The sequence below is a fragment of the Equus quagga genome, chromosome 6 (assembly GCF_021613505.1).
Source record: "Equus quagga isolate Etosha38 chromosome 6, UCLA_HA_Equagga_1.0, whole genome shotgun sequence".
NCBI lineage: Eukaryota > Metazoa > Chordata > Mammalia > Perissodactyla > Equidae > Equus > Equus quagga.
The window spans coordinates 96,251,847-96,268,242 of record NC_060272.1 but is presented as its reverse complement, the minus strand read 5'-3'; the positions used below and the strand labels follow the sequence as shown (position 1 = coordinate 96,268,242).

The 16,396-nt window shown below is 41.6% G+C and overlaps 1 protein-coding gene across 2 annotated transcripts in view; it reads left to right on the top strand.

Moving 5' to 3' along the window:
- PCSK5 (proprotein convertase subtilisin/kexin type 5) overlaps positions 1-16,396 on the top strand; it is a 437,872-nt gene that overhangs the window by 399,064 nt on the left and 22,412 nt on the right. For both annotated transcript variants that reach the window (XM_046664811.1, XM_046664810.1), the window contains 4 exons: positions 7,491-7,708; positions 8,806-9,042; positions 11,989-12,219; positions 15,597-15,774. In XM_046664811.1, coding sequence (XP_046520767.1) covers positions 7,491-7,708; positions 8,806-9,042; positions 11,989-12,219; positions 15,597-15,774 — 864 coding nt within the window. The remainder of the gene's footprint in view (positions 1-7,490; positions 7,709-8,805; positions 9,043-11,988; positions 12,220-15,596; positions 15,775-16,396) is intronic.

Below are 16,396 nucleotides of genomic sequence, written 5' to 3'. Positions count from 1 at the left end.
TAATCTCAGGTGAGTTTCTCTGAAATCTCATTGACTATGCCAAGAAACGTTGATGCAAATAATCAATAACAAATCTATAGATAAGAAAGATAGAGTGATATTTATTGAGACAATGCTGAGGACTAGCCCAGAATTGTCATCTCTACCCGGGAAGAAAGGGAGAAGCATGGTTTATGGCAGGGTTATATACCATTTCAGAACAAAGAACATACATCAAGCATGACAGGAACACAATTTTTTCCCCGAAACTCTCAAGGAGATGTTTTGCTGCAGTTTAGCACACACAGCAGGTCAACTTGACCTTGGTTCTCTGGAAAGAAAATCTTATCTTCAAAGTACTGGTATTGGCATCAGAGAAAGGGAGACGTTCATCCCTATCTTTAAAGAACACATTCTTTGCTTTGGGAAGATGTTTGAAGCAGATGTACAGTGCATGTTTGGTGGGCCATCAGTCAGGCTGCTCTGGGAAAAATAAGTTTTAGGCCCAATCAGGGTTAAACTAGAATGGCTTCCCTATATACCTCAATATGTGAAGATTTATTATTATTCTTAATATTTTCATCAGCAGCCAAGATATTTTATATTTTTTGAACAGTAAGGAAGCTACTAACATGGTCTGAAAATCCTGCAGACTATGGAATCATGAGTAGTACCCTTCTGTTGGAGTAGGGTGGTCTGATCACTGTGGGGTCCCTCATTTTTGTATTTACAAAAAACCAGGGGAGAGAAGGCCTGAGGAAAATATAATATTCATCTTGGTTTGGCAGCTTTGTTGCTATTTCTGAGAAACTGCCCTTTTGGGTGTGATCCATCCTAAAACAGCAATAAGATTTAGAACAGGGACACAACATGCAATGAAACAGCATCCAAGTATTCAGAATTATTTATAAGTCAGCATCAGGGGTGACTGTTTTTTCAAATATGGTATATGTTCATGAATGAAAAAAGTTTGAGCAGTAACATACATCATTATAGTGATTGTTTAAAAGGCAATGCAAAACTTAAAGTGTGCTCAAATTCACCAAATACGAAAAGATTTGAAGCTCTGGTAGAAGACAACGTGGTCTTCCTTTAAGCACAGGCTGTCACTTCCTGGGTGTAAGATATCGGTGAAGCTCCAGAACCATACAGCTTTTGCATTGCATTTATTTATCTGAGCAGAAAGACTTTGACATACAGTTCTTTAAATTTAACAATTTAATACAGGTGGCCATTTCTTCTCAAAAGAAATATTTGTCTTCTTAAATAAAAATAACAGTGACATAAAGCATTAACAGAAAAGTTTTATAAACGGAGGGAGAAGACAGGAGGACAAATTACTGGGCAGATCTGTGTGAAAAAGGCTGCTTTTAGCAAAGCGGCTCTTTGAAAAATACCTTCTCGTGTTGCCTACTGGTTGCCTCCTGACAAGTTTCTGAGATTCACGTATTTTTGAGTTAGCAATAGTCTTCAATAGCTTTTTTTTTTCTTTTTTGCTTGAATCCATTCCTCTCATTTCAGTATCTCATCTAACATCCAATGACTTCCTATGACAAGAATCTGAAAAAAGGTTCTTCATGCTGCATCTTTTCAAATTCTGTATGAGAATCGCTCACCTTCAGTGTCCAGAAATTACTCTGCAGAGACCTTGGCCAGGCCCAGCACAGAAAATTCCCCAATAGTGGGCTGATATCACGTAACCCAAAACCCCCAACCTCTAAACACAGGGTTGGTCCTTCTGGTGTCACAGTCCCCATCCTAAAACTGCCCATTGTGGCTGGCCCCACCCTGAGTCACTTCATTAGCATAAACTATCGAGTGTGGTTGGAGGGCCCATGATGAATAACAAAGACATTCCTACCATTTGGGAAATTCCAAGAGTTTAGCAGTTATTTAGGGAGAAGACCAGACCTCTCTTTGTGTGAAGCCAAATTCCTCAGTACACACATAAAAACAGTGAGTCTACTAAATTCTTATTCACCCTGAAGATGTGATATGTTTGAGAAAGCACTAAATTTCCTTAATTTCAATTTTCTCAAATTCAGTGAAACTCTTGGTGAGCATATGATACATTTCTATCCTCTGTCTTGTCAAGTTCATTTTTGAGAGATTGATTTGGTTGGACAAAGTAGCAATATCTTTGTTCAAGTGTTCTCCATTATGGTCCAAAAAGCTAAGGATGCTAATGTGCGAGGAAGCCTGGTATTAGCTTTCATCTGGATACAATATAGTTTCTCTCTTCTACCTAAACTGCTTCTTCTCCAATTTTGCCTTCTTAAAACCACATTAGAAATGTGATTTTTTATTTTTATTCACCCTTGTCATATTTCTTCCTGAAATATTCAATACATTTTTGTTTACTGAGTAAATACAAGAAATTAATAACTGAAAAAATGATAAAATGGATATGAATGAGTTAATTAATTAAAATATCAAGTAAAGATGCTGTACAGGAGGAGTCCCTTATTGACTTTAGGATTCAAAGGACTCTAGTAGATTGAGTTATTTGCTGCAATTCTTTGCCCCTCCCTGCATCCATGCTGTCTGCCTGTAACGTTGCAGCAACTCCCAGGAGAGGCAGAATGGACTTCCCTGACCCTTGACTTTGGGCTGGCTTATTTGATTTGCTTTAACCAATAGGATGTTAGCAGAAGAGAAACAGAGGCTTAAAATGTGTTTGCCTGGTTGAATTTGCCCTTTTGTTCTTCTATCATGGCTAAGAGAAGAACATGCCCCAGTAGGCCCCTGTGCCAGGGAGGATATAGGGACCTGAAGAAAACCAAACCCAGTGTTAAGCTTGGAGTCAGGCCTCCTTCCCCTGGAGTGCATGCCTGAGTTCTTCCTCTAAAATGACATGTGCCTCTTTGAGTGCGAGCTCGGCATAGATCTGCCTACCCCCAGACACATGAATGATGAGTTTGGGAGTGTTTTGTTACACAGCACTATTATGGCAAGAGCTGACTAATAGAAGGATAATTATTGAAAACAATTGGAATAGGTACCTATGACATTGGAAGACTATCTTCTCTAAACTGGTTTATGATTTTCCTGCTTCTGCAAATTCCAGCTCTTCCCTTCAGCTTTTCCCTTCAAGGAAACATCATCTACACTTCCCTCATCTCCCAGGTATTTGAGAGGGTTGGGGTTTTTCATATTTACTGTGTTCACACACCAGTGAGTGATTTCTATGATGTGATAGTTTAATCATTCAGAGTTACAATATACATACAGTCATGAGTTTCCACCTGGAAGAAAGTCAATCACACAAACACATATTCCAATAACAGTCACTCCAAATATGTTTAATGTTGTGTGCAAATGTTATATGTGTGTGTTTGAAAGAAGCCATCAGAGGTTGGCTGAAAGCATCCAAAGGCAAAATTGGTTCTAATTTTTTAAAAGTTACCTTTTTGAGGTCATATTGGCTTATAACATTGTGTAAATTTCAGGTGTACATTTTTATATTTCAGCTTCTGTATAGACTGCATCGTGTTCACCACTGATAATGTAGTTTTTATCCATCACCATATATATGTGCCCCTTTATCCCTTCTGCCATTCTGTCACACCCTCCCCCACCCCTCTGGTAAGCACCAATCTGTTCTCCTTATCTATGTGTTTGTTTGCTTGTTTATTTTCCACATATGAGTGAAATCATACAGTATTGTCTTTCTCTGTCTGACTTATTTCACTTAGCATAACAACCTCAAGGTCCATCCATGTTGTTGCGAATGGCACAATTTTTTCTTTTTTTTTTATGGCTGAGCAGTATTTCATTGTATATATATATATACCACATCTTTTTTGCTCATTCATCCATTGATGGGCACTTGGGTTGCTTCCAAGTCTTGGCTATTGTGAATAATGCTACAATTAACATAGGGGTGCATAAATCTTTTTGAATTAGTGATTTCATGTTCTTTGGATAAATACAGAGAAGTGGAAAAGCTGGATCACATGGTATTTCTATTTTTGATTTTTTGAGGAAACTCTATACTGTTTTCCATAGTGGCTGCACCAGTTTGCATTCCCACCAGCAGTGTATGTGTATTCCCTTTTCTCCACATCCTATCCAACAATTCTTATTTCTTGTCTTGTTAATTGTAGCCATTCTGACAGGTGTAAGTGACATCTCATTGCTGTTTTGATTTGCATTTCTCTAATAATTAGAGATGTTGAACATCTTTTCATGTGCCTGTTGGCCATCTGTATATCTTCTTTGGAAAAAATGTTTGTTTATACCCTGTGTCCACTTTTTTATTGAGTTTTCATCGCTTTGTTGTTGAGTTATATGAGTTCTTTATATTGGAAATTAACCCTTTGGACATATGATTTACAAATATATTCTTCCAGTTGGTGGGTTGTCTTTTCATTTTGTTGATGGTTTCCTTTGCCATGCAGAAACTTTTTAGTCTGATGTAGTCCCATTTATTTTTTCTTTTGTTTCCCTTGCCTGGTGAGACATGGTATTCAAAAAGATGCTGCTGAGACTGATATCAAAGAGTGTACTACCTATGTTTTCTTCTAGGAGTTTTATGGCTTCAGGTCTTACATTCAAATCTTTAAAACGTTTTGAGTTAATATTTGTGTATGGTGTAAGATAATGGTCTACTTTCATTCTTTTGCATGTGGCTGTCCAGTTTTTCCAACACTCTTTATTGAAGAGACTTTCCTTTCTCCATTGTATGTTCTTGTCTCCTTTCTCAAAGATTAGCTGTCCATAGATCTGTTTTAATTCTAGTCTCTCAATTCTGTTCCATTGAGCTATGTGTCTGTTTTTCTGCCAGTACCATGCTGTTTTGATTACTATAGCTTTGTAGTATATTTTGAATTCAGGGAGTGTAATACCTCCAACTTTGTTCTTTTTTTTCTCAGGATTGCTTTGGCTATTTGGGGTCTTCTGTTGTTCCATACAAATTTTAGGATTCTTTGTTCTAGTTCCATGAAGACTGTCATTGGGATTCTGATTGGGATTCCATTGAATATGTAGATTGCTTTAGGTAATATGGGCATTTTAACTATGTTTATTCTCCCAATCCATAAGCATGGAATATCTTTCCATTTCTTTATGTCTTCTTTGATTTCTTTCAATAAAATCTTATAGTTTTCAGTGTATAGGTCTTTTACCTCCTTGGTTAAATTTATTCCTAGGTATTTTATTCTTTTTGTTGCAATTGAAAATGGTATTGTATTCTTGATTTCTCTTTCTGCTAGTTCATTATTAGTGTATAAAAAAGCAACTGATTTTTATCTTTTGATGTTGTACCCTGCAAATTTTCTCTATTTGTTGATTATTTCTTATAGTTTCTTGTTGTATTCTTTAGAGTTTTCTGTATATAGAATCCTGTTATCCACAAATAGTGACAGTTTTACTTGTTTCTTTCCAATTTTGATACCTTTTATTTCTTTTTCTTACCTAATTGCTCTGGCTAAAACCTCCAGTACCATGTTGCATAAGAGTGGTGAGATTGGACATCCTTGTCTTGTTCCTGTTCTTGGAGAGATAGCTTTCAGTTTTTCACCATTGAGTATGATGTTGGCTGTGAGTTTGTCATATATGGCCTTTATTATGTTGAGGTTCTTTCCTTCTATACCCATTTTATTGACATTTTTTATCATAAATGGATGTTGGCTCTTGTCAGATGCTTTCTCTGCATCTTTTGAGATGATCATGCGATGTTTATTCATGTTGTTGATGGAGTATATCACATTGATTTGCAGATGTTGAACCATCACTGCATCCCTAGAATGAATCCCACTTGATAGTGGTATATGATCCCCTAATGTATTGCTGTACTCAATTTGCTAATATTTTGTTGAGGATTTTCACATCTATGTTCATCAGCAATATTGGCCTGTAATTTTCCTTTTTTGTGTTGTCCTTGCCTGGTTTTGGTATCAGGGTAATGTTAGTCTCATAAAATGAGTTCAAAAGCATCCCATCTTCTTCAGTTTTTTGGAAGAGTTTGAGAAGGATAGGGATTAAATCTTCTTTGAGTGTTTGGTATAATTTGCTAAAGAAGCCATCTCGTCCTGGACTTGTTTTTTGGGAGGTTTTTGTTTACTGTTTTAATCTTTTTACTTGTGATTGGTTTGTTCACATTCTCTATTTCTTTTTTATTCAGTTTTGGGAAGTTGTAGTAGTCTAAGAATTTATTCATTTCTTCTAGATTGTCCAATTTGTTGGTGTATAGCTTTGCACAGTATTCTCTTATAATTCTTAGTATTTCTGTGGTGTCCATTGTAATCTCTCCTCTTTCATTTCTGATTTTATTTATTTGAGTCTTCTCTCTTTTTTTCTTAGCAAGTCTGGCTAATGGTTTGTCAATTTTGTTGATCTTTTCAAAGAACTACCTCTTCATTTCATTGATCCTTTCTATTGTTTTTTTAGTCTCTATTTTGTTTTCTGTTCTGATTTTTATTATTTCCTTCCTTCTACTGACTTTGGCCTTTTTTCTTTTTGTAGTTCTTTGAGGTATAGTATTAGGTTGTTTATTTGGGATTTTTCTTGTCTCTTGAGGTAGGCCTGTATTGCTATAAACTTCTCTCTTAGTACTGCTTTTGCTGCATCCCATAAGTTTTGGTATGTTATGTTTTTATTTTCCTTTGTCTCCAGGTATTTTTTATTTCTCCATTGATCCAGTAGTTGTTCAGTAGCATGTTGTTTAGTCTTCAAATATTTGTGACTTTTCAGCTTTTTTCTTGTAGTTGCTTTCTAGTTTCATAGCATTGTAGTTGAAAAAGATGCTTGATATGATTTCAATCTTCTTAAATTTATTGCAGCTTGCTTTGTTTCCCAACATATGATCTATGTTTGAGAATGTCCCATGTGCACTTGACAAGAATGTGTATTCTGCTGTTTTTTGGACAGAGTGTTCTATATATGTTTATTAAGTCCATCTGGTCTAGTGTTTCATTTAAGGCCACTGTTTCCTTCTTGACTTTCTGTCTGGATGATCTATCCATTGATATAAGTGGGGTGTTAAATTCCCCTGCTATTATTGTGTAGCTGTTAATTTTTCCCTTTAGGTCTGTTAATAGTTGGTTTATATACTTTGGCAATCCTGCATTAGGTACATATAAAATGGTTCTAATTCTATAGAACATTAAACCTTTTGAGCCTTTTGAAAATAATATTTTTACTTATTAAATTTTTAAAAAAATAAAATTGAATAAAAAGCATTTTCTACTCTAATGTAAGGCTCTAACAAAATGAAAGAAAAAAGAATGAAAATTAGAAGATAAAATGGGGAAATCAGAAGATAACTAAACTACATACCAATTAACAAAAGTCATTTTAAAATAAAACAAATTTATAAGGATGGTACCCATCCTTTTCATTTTATTTTTCCAGACTTGCTCTCTTACCATACTTCCTCAGGAAATCCAATGGCTTCATTTTGGTTGACATGGCAGCAATCCTTCTGCTTTAAGACCTAACTCTTTGCCACAAGGTGGGAATAATTTCCCTGGTTGGAAAGCTCCTCCAGTTGCTCTCTCTTCTCCCCACAGGGGCTTCTATGCAGCAGATAGCACATGTGAACGCTGTAGCTCTCCTTGCAGAACATGTGAAGGAAATGCCACCAACTGCCACTCTTGTGAAGGAGGCCTTGTCCTACACCACGGAGAGTGCCGGGAAACCTGCTCTGAGAGGCACGTGGCTGTGGAGGGGGTGTGCAAGCATTGCCCAGAGATGTGTCAGGACTGCATCCATGAGAAAACATGCAAAGGTACCTGAGGGCATCCCAGGGGAGAGTGTGGGGCTGCTAAGCCTCCTCAGCTGGGGGTTGACTATCTGAGGGTGAGATGTCCAACCAGAACTGGAGGAACCAGTCTCCCTACCTTTACTGAAACGTATCTATCTCTGTGCACATCACTGAGGAAATTGAGGGTGAGATAAAGCCTTTCCACTATGGATTTTGTGAGTTAAAACAGACAAGAGCCCCTTTTTGCATGATTTCTTCTACACATGTGTTCTGAGTGCTTAGGGTGTGCCAAACACTATCCCAAGTGCTAGAGATGCAAATAAGAACCCAAAGTTCCTGCCTCTTTGAGCACAAAATCTTATAGCAGAAACTGATAGTAATGAAAAACAGAGGTAGCTAGAGAATTGCAACTGTTATAAAAGATGCAAAAGAAAAGTTCAGGCAACTATAAGACTCTGAGAATAGCACTCTGGGTAGGACTTTTTTTCTCTGGAATTATCTCCCAAGAAAGACTGTCTAATTCCCTCTCCAGAATAAGATAGACTCATTTAACTGGTGTTGTCTTATCCAAAAGAGTCTCTTGGTAGTACATAATCTATTTTCCAGAATTCTCCCCAAATAAGAGAATGAACACAAACAAAATGAACCACAAAGCATTCTTCATCCTGATTAACCATGTATGTTTCATTGGTCAACCCTACCAGTAAATGAAGAATTAACTAATGCAAGAACTCCTAAACTGCTTTCTGTATTGAATAGAGCATGGGGTGCTCACCACAACTTTAAAAATCTGCTAATACCTTCTGAGTTTTTCAAACAATACCTCCAGCATGTCAGCCACCACTCATCTGCCACAGAACTACAATTTTTCCACCTCCAAGGGGCAGGTCATTTCAGTATGTAAACCCTGCACCATCCAATTGGGCCACCATACATGGTCTCTTCTCCCAAGGCAGGGCTTATGAGACATGGAGGATGTGCCCTGGTAGGGTGAGGATTGGGCAAATGTATCCTAAAGTCAAATGAGCCAAAGTGGTGGGGACTTGCCAGCCCACTGCAGAAGGAATGAATTCCTTTCTCCTGTCTCCCTGAGAGTAACTTTCTACTTCCCTCATCCCCAGAGTGCATGCCTGGGTCCTTCCTGTACGAAGATATGTGCCATCAATCCTGTCCCAACCACTTCTATGAAGATGCACGCCAGTGTGTCCCCTGCCATGAAGACTGTCTGGAGTGCAGTGGCCCCTCAGCAGATGACTGCGACCTCTGTGCTGAGGAGTCCTTGGTTCTCTACAATGGGCGGTGTTTGGACGAGTGTCCAGAAGGAACTTACTATGAAAAAATGATTAAGGTTTGCAAAGGTAAAGACTTCCAGGTGCATGGCCAAGCACCGCATCCCAGGGAGCCTAATGGGATTATGGGTCTCTGCTGAGACAAAGTAGGTTCCAGGGTTTGCACGGTTCCAGCCCCAGAACTGTCATCCCATTCCTTTCCCTCCTGCTTAAGGAAGCATATTGTGACTCTGTTCTAATTTATTATTTATTTTTAAAGTGAGCCATTTGTTAGCTTTGACCATGTACCTTTTACTAGCAATGGATACTGCTGACCCTCCTCACAACAGTTGCTGATCAAAAAGGATTCTCACATGAAGATTTACAACACAGATGATGAGCCTTCAAAAGTCACCCAAAAATGGAAGATTTTTTTAAAAAATTTTAAGCCATTGTAGGTTTACAGCAGCCTAAAGAAAGCTGTGCCACAGAGGATTTTCTCAGTGTCTCTTGTCTCCCTTCACCATTTGCCTCCCTAAAGCTCCCTCCATCCCTCCTCATCACCTTCAGCTCCTCCCATCCTGGGTCCCTATTCCATCTCCCACTTGGCAGTTCAATCCCTACACATTCAGGAAAGGATCCTCTTATTTATGCCTCCTTATGTTTTAACTGAGCATGAATTGTCTCTTATTAGTTATCAGGGAACAGAAAAGTTAAATAAATTGTCCATTACTAGAGGAATTCTCAAGCAAGTGAGGGAAGCTTCCTGGGGGAAGTGACTTTTATCCCCTCCACTCAGACAGTTTTATTGATATATAATTGATATATAACATTGAATAAGTTTAAGGTATACAGTGTGATGATTTGATATACATATATATTGTGAAATGATGACCACAGTAAGGCCAGTGAACATATCCATCATCTCACAGTTACCTTTTTATTTTGTATGAATGTTTAAGATCTACTCTCTTAGCAACATTCACGTGTACAATACTGTACTGTTAAGTATAGTCACAGGATTCACTCCAACTAGGCAGCCAGTGGTAATGTCATCCCCTATGTGGCCTCCAAGCAAACACAAGATAGATACCCAGAGGCAGGCCCCCTAACCACAGCGAGAGCTCAGGGTTGAACTCTCATGACATGAGAGACCTTGGGCCAGCCACATCCTACAAGGTCTCAGGGAAATGTTTTGGTAAGACGTGAGGATGTAGTTTCCCCTGAAGGCTTTCTGCTCTAGCCTTACAGCTAGGATATACCTTTTTGTGTGTTTTATGTAAAGCTCTCTTTAGTGTCAGTGTCCCATCTGAACAGTTGTGGAAGAACATGGATTTGAAGACGGGTGGCTGTGCCATGAAGCAGAAGGGCACAGTGAGCCCAGGAGGCAGGCTGTGGAGCTGGGCTCAGTTTCCACGAGAAGTTCAGAGACTCAGCCAAGGCCTCCAGGGCCGTCTTGCCTGCACCAGGCCAGGAACTGAGGACCAACTTCAGGCTTTTCTCTGGTGCTCAGTAATATAAGTAATTTGCCATAGAAAGAAATTTACAGGTCTCAGAGGACGTTTCCTTAATTTACTTGATTTGATTTTGTCACTGAGGAGGGCCCTGGATCTCATCTCTGGTTGCCCATTAGAATCAGCTGGGGAGCGTTAAAAACCACAGCTGGCTGGGCTCCCCTCAGATCAGACCCACCCAATACTGGAAAGTGACTTGAGTCTGTCCCTGCAATGCTATTACCCCTTCCACCAGTCCAAGGGGAGGCCGAGGGAAGAAACGGGGTGACCACCTGACTTTCCAGAGAGAAGAAACAAAGGACTTGACCGGAAAATTGAGATTTGAGTGGGTGTAGAGAAATACCCAGAACCTAGCAATCTCTAAGCAGGACCTCTTCTAAGAAACACAAGGACTTGGGATCCATTCTGATCACCCCCAAAATTATCCCCTACGAGACAGCATAGAGACCTCTAAGGACCCCACATCTTTCCCGAGGCACCGGGGCAGACATAGCAAGAACCCTTGTTAAAGTCGTGGGTTCAACTCCTGAGCCTGCCCTTTTCCAGCCAAGTGATGGAGCTCCTCCAGCCTTGATTTCCTGATCTAGATAAAATGAGAGGATGATAATCACAATAATAATACCAGGCGTCTATTCATCCAGGGAGTGCTTATCAGGGGCCTCCTATGTGCCATGTGGAGGACCAGGCCTGGGGAACAGCAGGGGGCAATACACACAGAATCCTGCCTTCATGGAGCTTGCATTCTACTGGGGAAAACAGACTCTACAGAAGATAAATCAGAAGGAAAAATAAGGCAGGGAAGGGGGACAGGAAGTTGGGCCAGAGGGACCTGAAATTAGAGAGAAGGAGGCCTGGAAGACGTCATTGAGAAAGGGGGGGAACAAACCACGCTGTACCAGGGAGAAGAGAATTCTAGGCAGAGGAAGCAACAACTGCTAAAACCTCAAAAGGGGAGTGAATAGTTCTTATTCATTTGTCTAAGAAATATTCGTTGAGTGCCTATTACATGCCAGGCCCTCCCAGAGGTACCGTGCATTCATAAATGAATACAAAAGAGGGCTTTTTGGTCAACAGGTAATTATAATATATCTCAACAATTGTTACATTAGTGATAAGCTCAAGGTTATTCTGGGAGGTCAGTGGAGGACCGCCGAATAGGAGTAATGGTGGTGAAAAGGCCACCCACTAGCGTGTGACCATGCTGCCACAGAATTGCTTAGTGTTCTTTTGTTGCAGTTTGGGTAGTTACAGTGAGTCTTACTAATATTTATGAGGGGCCTAGTGCAGGAAGCGGCCCTTTAAATATTACAAAGAATGTGAAACAGCCATTTTTTTCTCATTTTGTAACAAGAATGCTCCACCCAGAGCCCAAGGGCTGTCCTCAGCTCATGGCACCACACCCTTGGCACAGAGCCCCGGAAATCTCTGGAAGAAATGAGGAAGGAATGTGAACACACTTTTCAGGGAACTGGCGTGCCCTGGGCTCTCTCACTCTCTGTTGGCTGCCCCATCCCACCCACAGATTGCCACAAGTCCTGCCAGACCTGCTCGCCATCTGGGACCTGCATGACCTGTCAGGACGGCTGGAGGATGAATCACCACGGGGACTGCGTGCCTCACCAAGAATGTGCCCCCTCCGAGTACTGGGATGAGGGGACTCTGGGATGCAAGCCTTGTCATGCCAAGTGCTTCCACTGCACGGGGCCCTCAGAGGACCAGTGTCACACCTGCCTGAGGGACAGCCTTCTTCTCAGTGAGTTGCTCTTCTTGGAGGAGGGCTTTGTCCTTCCCTCCATCTGAGAAATGACCTTGCCTGATGCTTGGCGCCCAGTAGACCTTGGTGTCTTTCTTTTTAACTATTTACTCGGTGTTTGGGAAACTTTCAAACCCAGAGAAAAGAGGCAAGAGTGAGAACAGTACAAAGAACAGGCACACATGCCCTTTACCCCCATCCCCACTGCTCATCTCTGAGCCCTTGGCTTTATCATGTGCTTGCTCTTGGTCTCCCGCTCCCAATGTACACGCAGACGTAATCCACAATATATTGTTTTCTGAACCATTTATGGATACGTTACATACATCACAGCCGGTTTCTCCCACATACGTTAGGATGCATTTCCTAAGAACAGGGCTGCTGTCTTAGATAACCACAGCACAGTTGTCAACTCCAGTGAATTTACCATTGCTACAATGCTTCAGTATCCCATCCGTCTTATAATTTTGTCAATTCATCTTTAGGACAGGGTCCAGTCTAGAGGCAGGTATTGCATTTAGCTGCCGTGTCTCCTTAGTCTCCTTTAATGTGAAACATTTCCACAGACTTTGTCTTTTATAACATTGACATTTTAGAAGAATACAGTCCCTAGCCCTCCACTGGGGTTTGTGTGAAGTTCCCCTGTGATTAGATGGAGATTCTTCATTCCCAGCCAGAATTCTTCACAAGTGATGTTGTGTCTTTCTGGAAACACACACGATGTTCACCTGCCACTTGTCGGTGATGTTCATTTTGGTCATCTGTTCAGGGTGCTGTCCAGTTTCTCCGCTGCGGAGTTATATTTTCCCATGTGGTCAATAAGCAGTCCATGGAGAGACACTTTATGAACATGTAGGTATTCAGCTCCTCATCAAAATTTCCCCTTGATTTAACATCCATTGATTAATAAATCTTCTTGAACAAAGTGTGGCACAGTCTGAGATTGGCCGCCTCCAGAAGATCCCAAGTGAAGGTCACTGCCAATGTGAGGCAACGCCTTCAGGTTTCCAGGGATACCATGATTAGTCTGAGCACAGGTATGGGAGAAAGAAAATGAAACCAAACTCAACTCAACTGACAGAAGGGGCAGGGGATAGGAGAGAGAAAAAAGGATATGCTGAAGACCTGGAAAGTGTCAGCCTTCATCTCCCCAACCTAGGAGAGTAGACTTGAGAAGCAAGACCCTCACAGTAGAAATGTGTGACAATTTTTCCTCTTCTTGTTGAGGTATCATCAGCAAGGGCACCATTTCCCCGCTAAGACACAGAGATAGCTATCCTCCACACCATTCCTGGTCCCCTCCCAGTAGAAAATACTCAAAAACACCAATCTTCTCTATCCATCCATCTTAGCTCCTCTTACACAAATCTCGGAGAACTTCCTTCCCAGCAGTTGCTGCTTCATGAGAATGTTCCAGTTCTCCTATATCATCTCAACCCCTAGAACTTCTTTTCTAATTATTCCCAACCTAAAGTGCTACCAGTGATCACCTCAGGTGCCTTCAGGCAGGCAGGAAGATGTCTTACCACTACAAGGTGGTCTTCCCTTAAACTAGGGATATGAATTAGACTAGAACTGAGACTTTAGTGCTGGTGCATAACACAGAGCCATAGTCCCCCAAGGGCTGGGCACAGGATGTCTCTGATCTTCTCACTTTCTCACACCCTGCCCCTCAGCACACCCCACCGTGGTCAGGCTAGTTATATACTAGGTGTTTCCTCTGGAGGTTGTGGTTGACTGAACAATGCTGCCCCTAAAAATGTCCACATCCTAATCCCCAGACCCTTGCATGGCAAAAAGGATTTTGCAAATGTGATTCAATTAATGGTCTTGATTTGGGAGGATTATCCCGGATTATCAGAGGGGTCCTTACAAGAGGGAGGCAGGATGATCAGAGTCAGTAGTTGAAGGCTCTGTGATGACAAAGCAGAGGAAGACAGAGAGAGAAGATGCTGTGCTCTGGCTCTGAAGATGGAGGAGGAGGCCACAAACCAAGGAATGCAGGTGATCTCTAGAAGCTGGAAAGGACAAAGAAACAGATTCTCTCCCAGAGCCTCCAAAAGGAACATAGCCTGGTAGACCTGTTTTAGACTCTGACCTCTAGAACTATAAGATAATAAATTTGTATTGTTTTAAGCCACTAAGTTTGTGGAAATTTGTTACAAGAGCAATAGGAAACTGATCCAGAGGAGTTTCATCTTGAGGGGATTAGGGCTTCACTTGAGTTAACCAGATACATTACTGGACAATGAACCATTGCCAACATCCATCTTTAACATAAGAGCCACTGAACAAGCATTTACTAGAGACCTGGCACTGTGCTGGGTGCTGGAAATAGAGTGAATGACATGGCCCCCGCCCTCATGGAGCTCAGGGTCTCCCAGAACAGAGTTTGAGTCTACAGCACTTTTGACAGCAGCTCTAATATTATTTAGCTTTTCCACCAGTGCCTGTGTGCTTAATGCTGACTAGAGTTACGGCTTCTGGTCTAGAGTTGACCAGTGGCTCACACTAAAAACGCAGGAGAGCCTGGCTTCCATTCCACAGGGTCAAGCGGAAGCTGGGGAGGAAGTTGCCTCTAAGGACCGCGAGCTAAGCTGCATGGCCGCCCTCACCTTCCATCCCTAACTGTTGTTGAGGAAGAAGGCAAGAATCAGCAGTGTCACTGGGGTTGGTGGACGAAGGACTGGGGTGGTGTGGGGCTGAACAACTCAACTCCAACTTATCTCACTGTGAAGAGCAGAGAATTTAGGGGTTTAACCTAATTTTTAAATACCTGGGCAAAACAGAGACTCACTGTCCATAGAACCTTCTGTCACGACAGAAATCTTCTACATCTGTGCTCATGCAAGTGAGGAACAGAAGTTTTAATCTTATTTCATTTTCATTTCAAGAGCTACACTGAGTGGGCAGCACAACAGAACCAAGGTTAAATCTTATATCGGAGGGAACACATTCAAGGGTAGAAATAGAAAGTTGAAGCTGTGGGAACATGTCATCATGTTGGCCCGGCACTTTCTGTTTTCACTGCAGCTTTGACACTTGCTCCCCCAGCGCCTGCCTTAAATGAACCCCCCTCCCTGGGACACCCTGCACATCCTCTGGCTCTCATTGACAGCCTGTGGTTTCTGTCCTGCCCACCAAGGCCAGTCCACTCTGACCTCTGTTTTCTCTCAACTCCTAATGGCTTTATGGTCAATTCTATTTCTTGGACATCCACCTTAGCTCCCAAAGATATGTATCAGCCAACAAGTACATTGTCTTATTCCTCTTGCATCCCTCCTCCCCCCATGGTGCACAGTGGGGAGCATGTACAGGAGGTTTGGGAGACATGCGTCATACTTGATACCAAGATGGACTTTTTCCTCCCTTGGCAGACACAACCTGCGTGCAGGACTGCCCTGAGGGCTACTACGCCGATGAGGACAGCCACCGCTGTGTGCCCTGCCACAGCTCTTGTAGGACGTGTGAAGGGAGATACAGCATGCAGTGCCTCTCCTGCCAACCAGGCTGGTTCCAGCTGGGAAAGGAGTGCCTGCCCCAGTGCAGGGAAGGGTAAGGTGCTCGACACACTTTTCCCTCATTTAATCCCATAACCACTCCAGATACCACTATTAGCAAACCCATTTTGCAGATGAGCAAGCTAAGTCTCAGAAAACTTATATAACCAGATTGAGGTCTCATCACTAGTAAGGAATAAAGAGGAGAGTCCAGACCAGGTCTAATGGTCTCTAAAGGATTTCAGCCAGTTCACAGCAATGGAAGAAACAGGAGAGACAGCTGACCCAGTGAGATAACATAAAGGGCAGATTGTCAATGACACTCACGTGCCAAACTTCACTCATCATTCAAGGGATACAAGCAATCACAAGGCAGAGGTGAGGCATTCTTCCCTTAGAGAAGTCCAAGACCACGAATATAGTTTCTTCCTCTTCTGCATTAGGATTTGTTCTGATCAGATTCAGTACATGAGGTCTAAGCAACATACGTGGAGCATTGATTTTACAAAGGGAACCATTTCAGTTAAATATCTCCATTTATGCCCCACTAGGTCTCCAACCTGCCATGACCCTATAAATCCACAAACTACAGGTTTGGTTACCATGAGCAACCTAAACACACAGATGTATCCTTCTAAGAGTATTTCACAGATAAGAACTCTCGCGGCTGGCTCTGT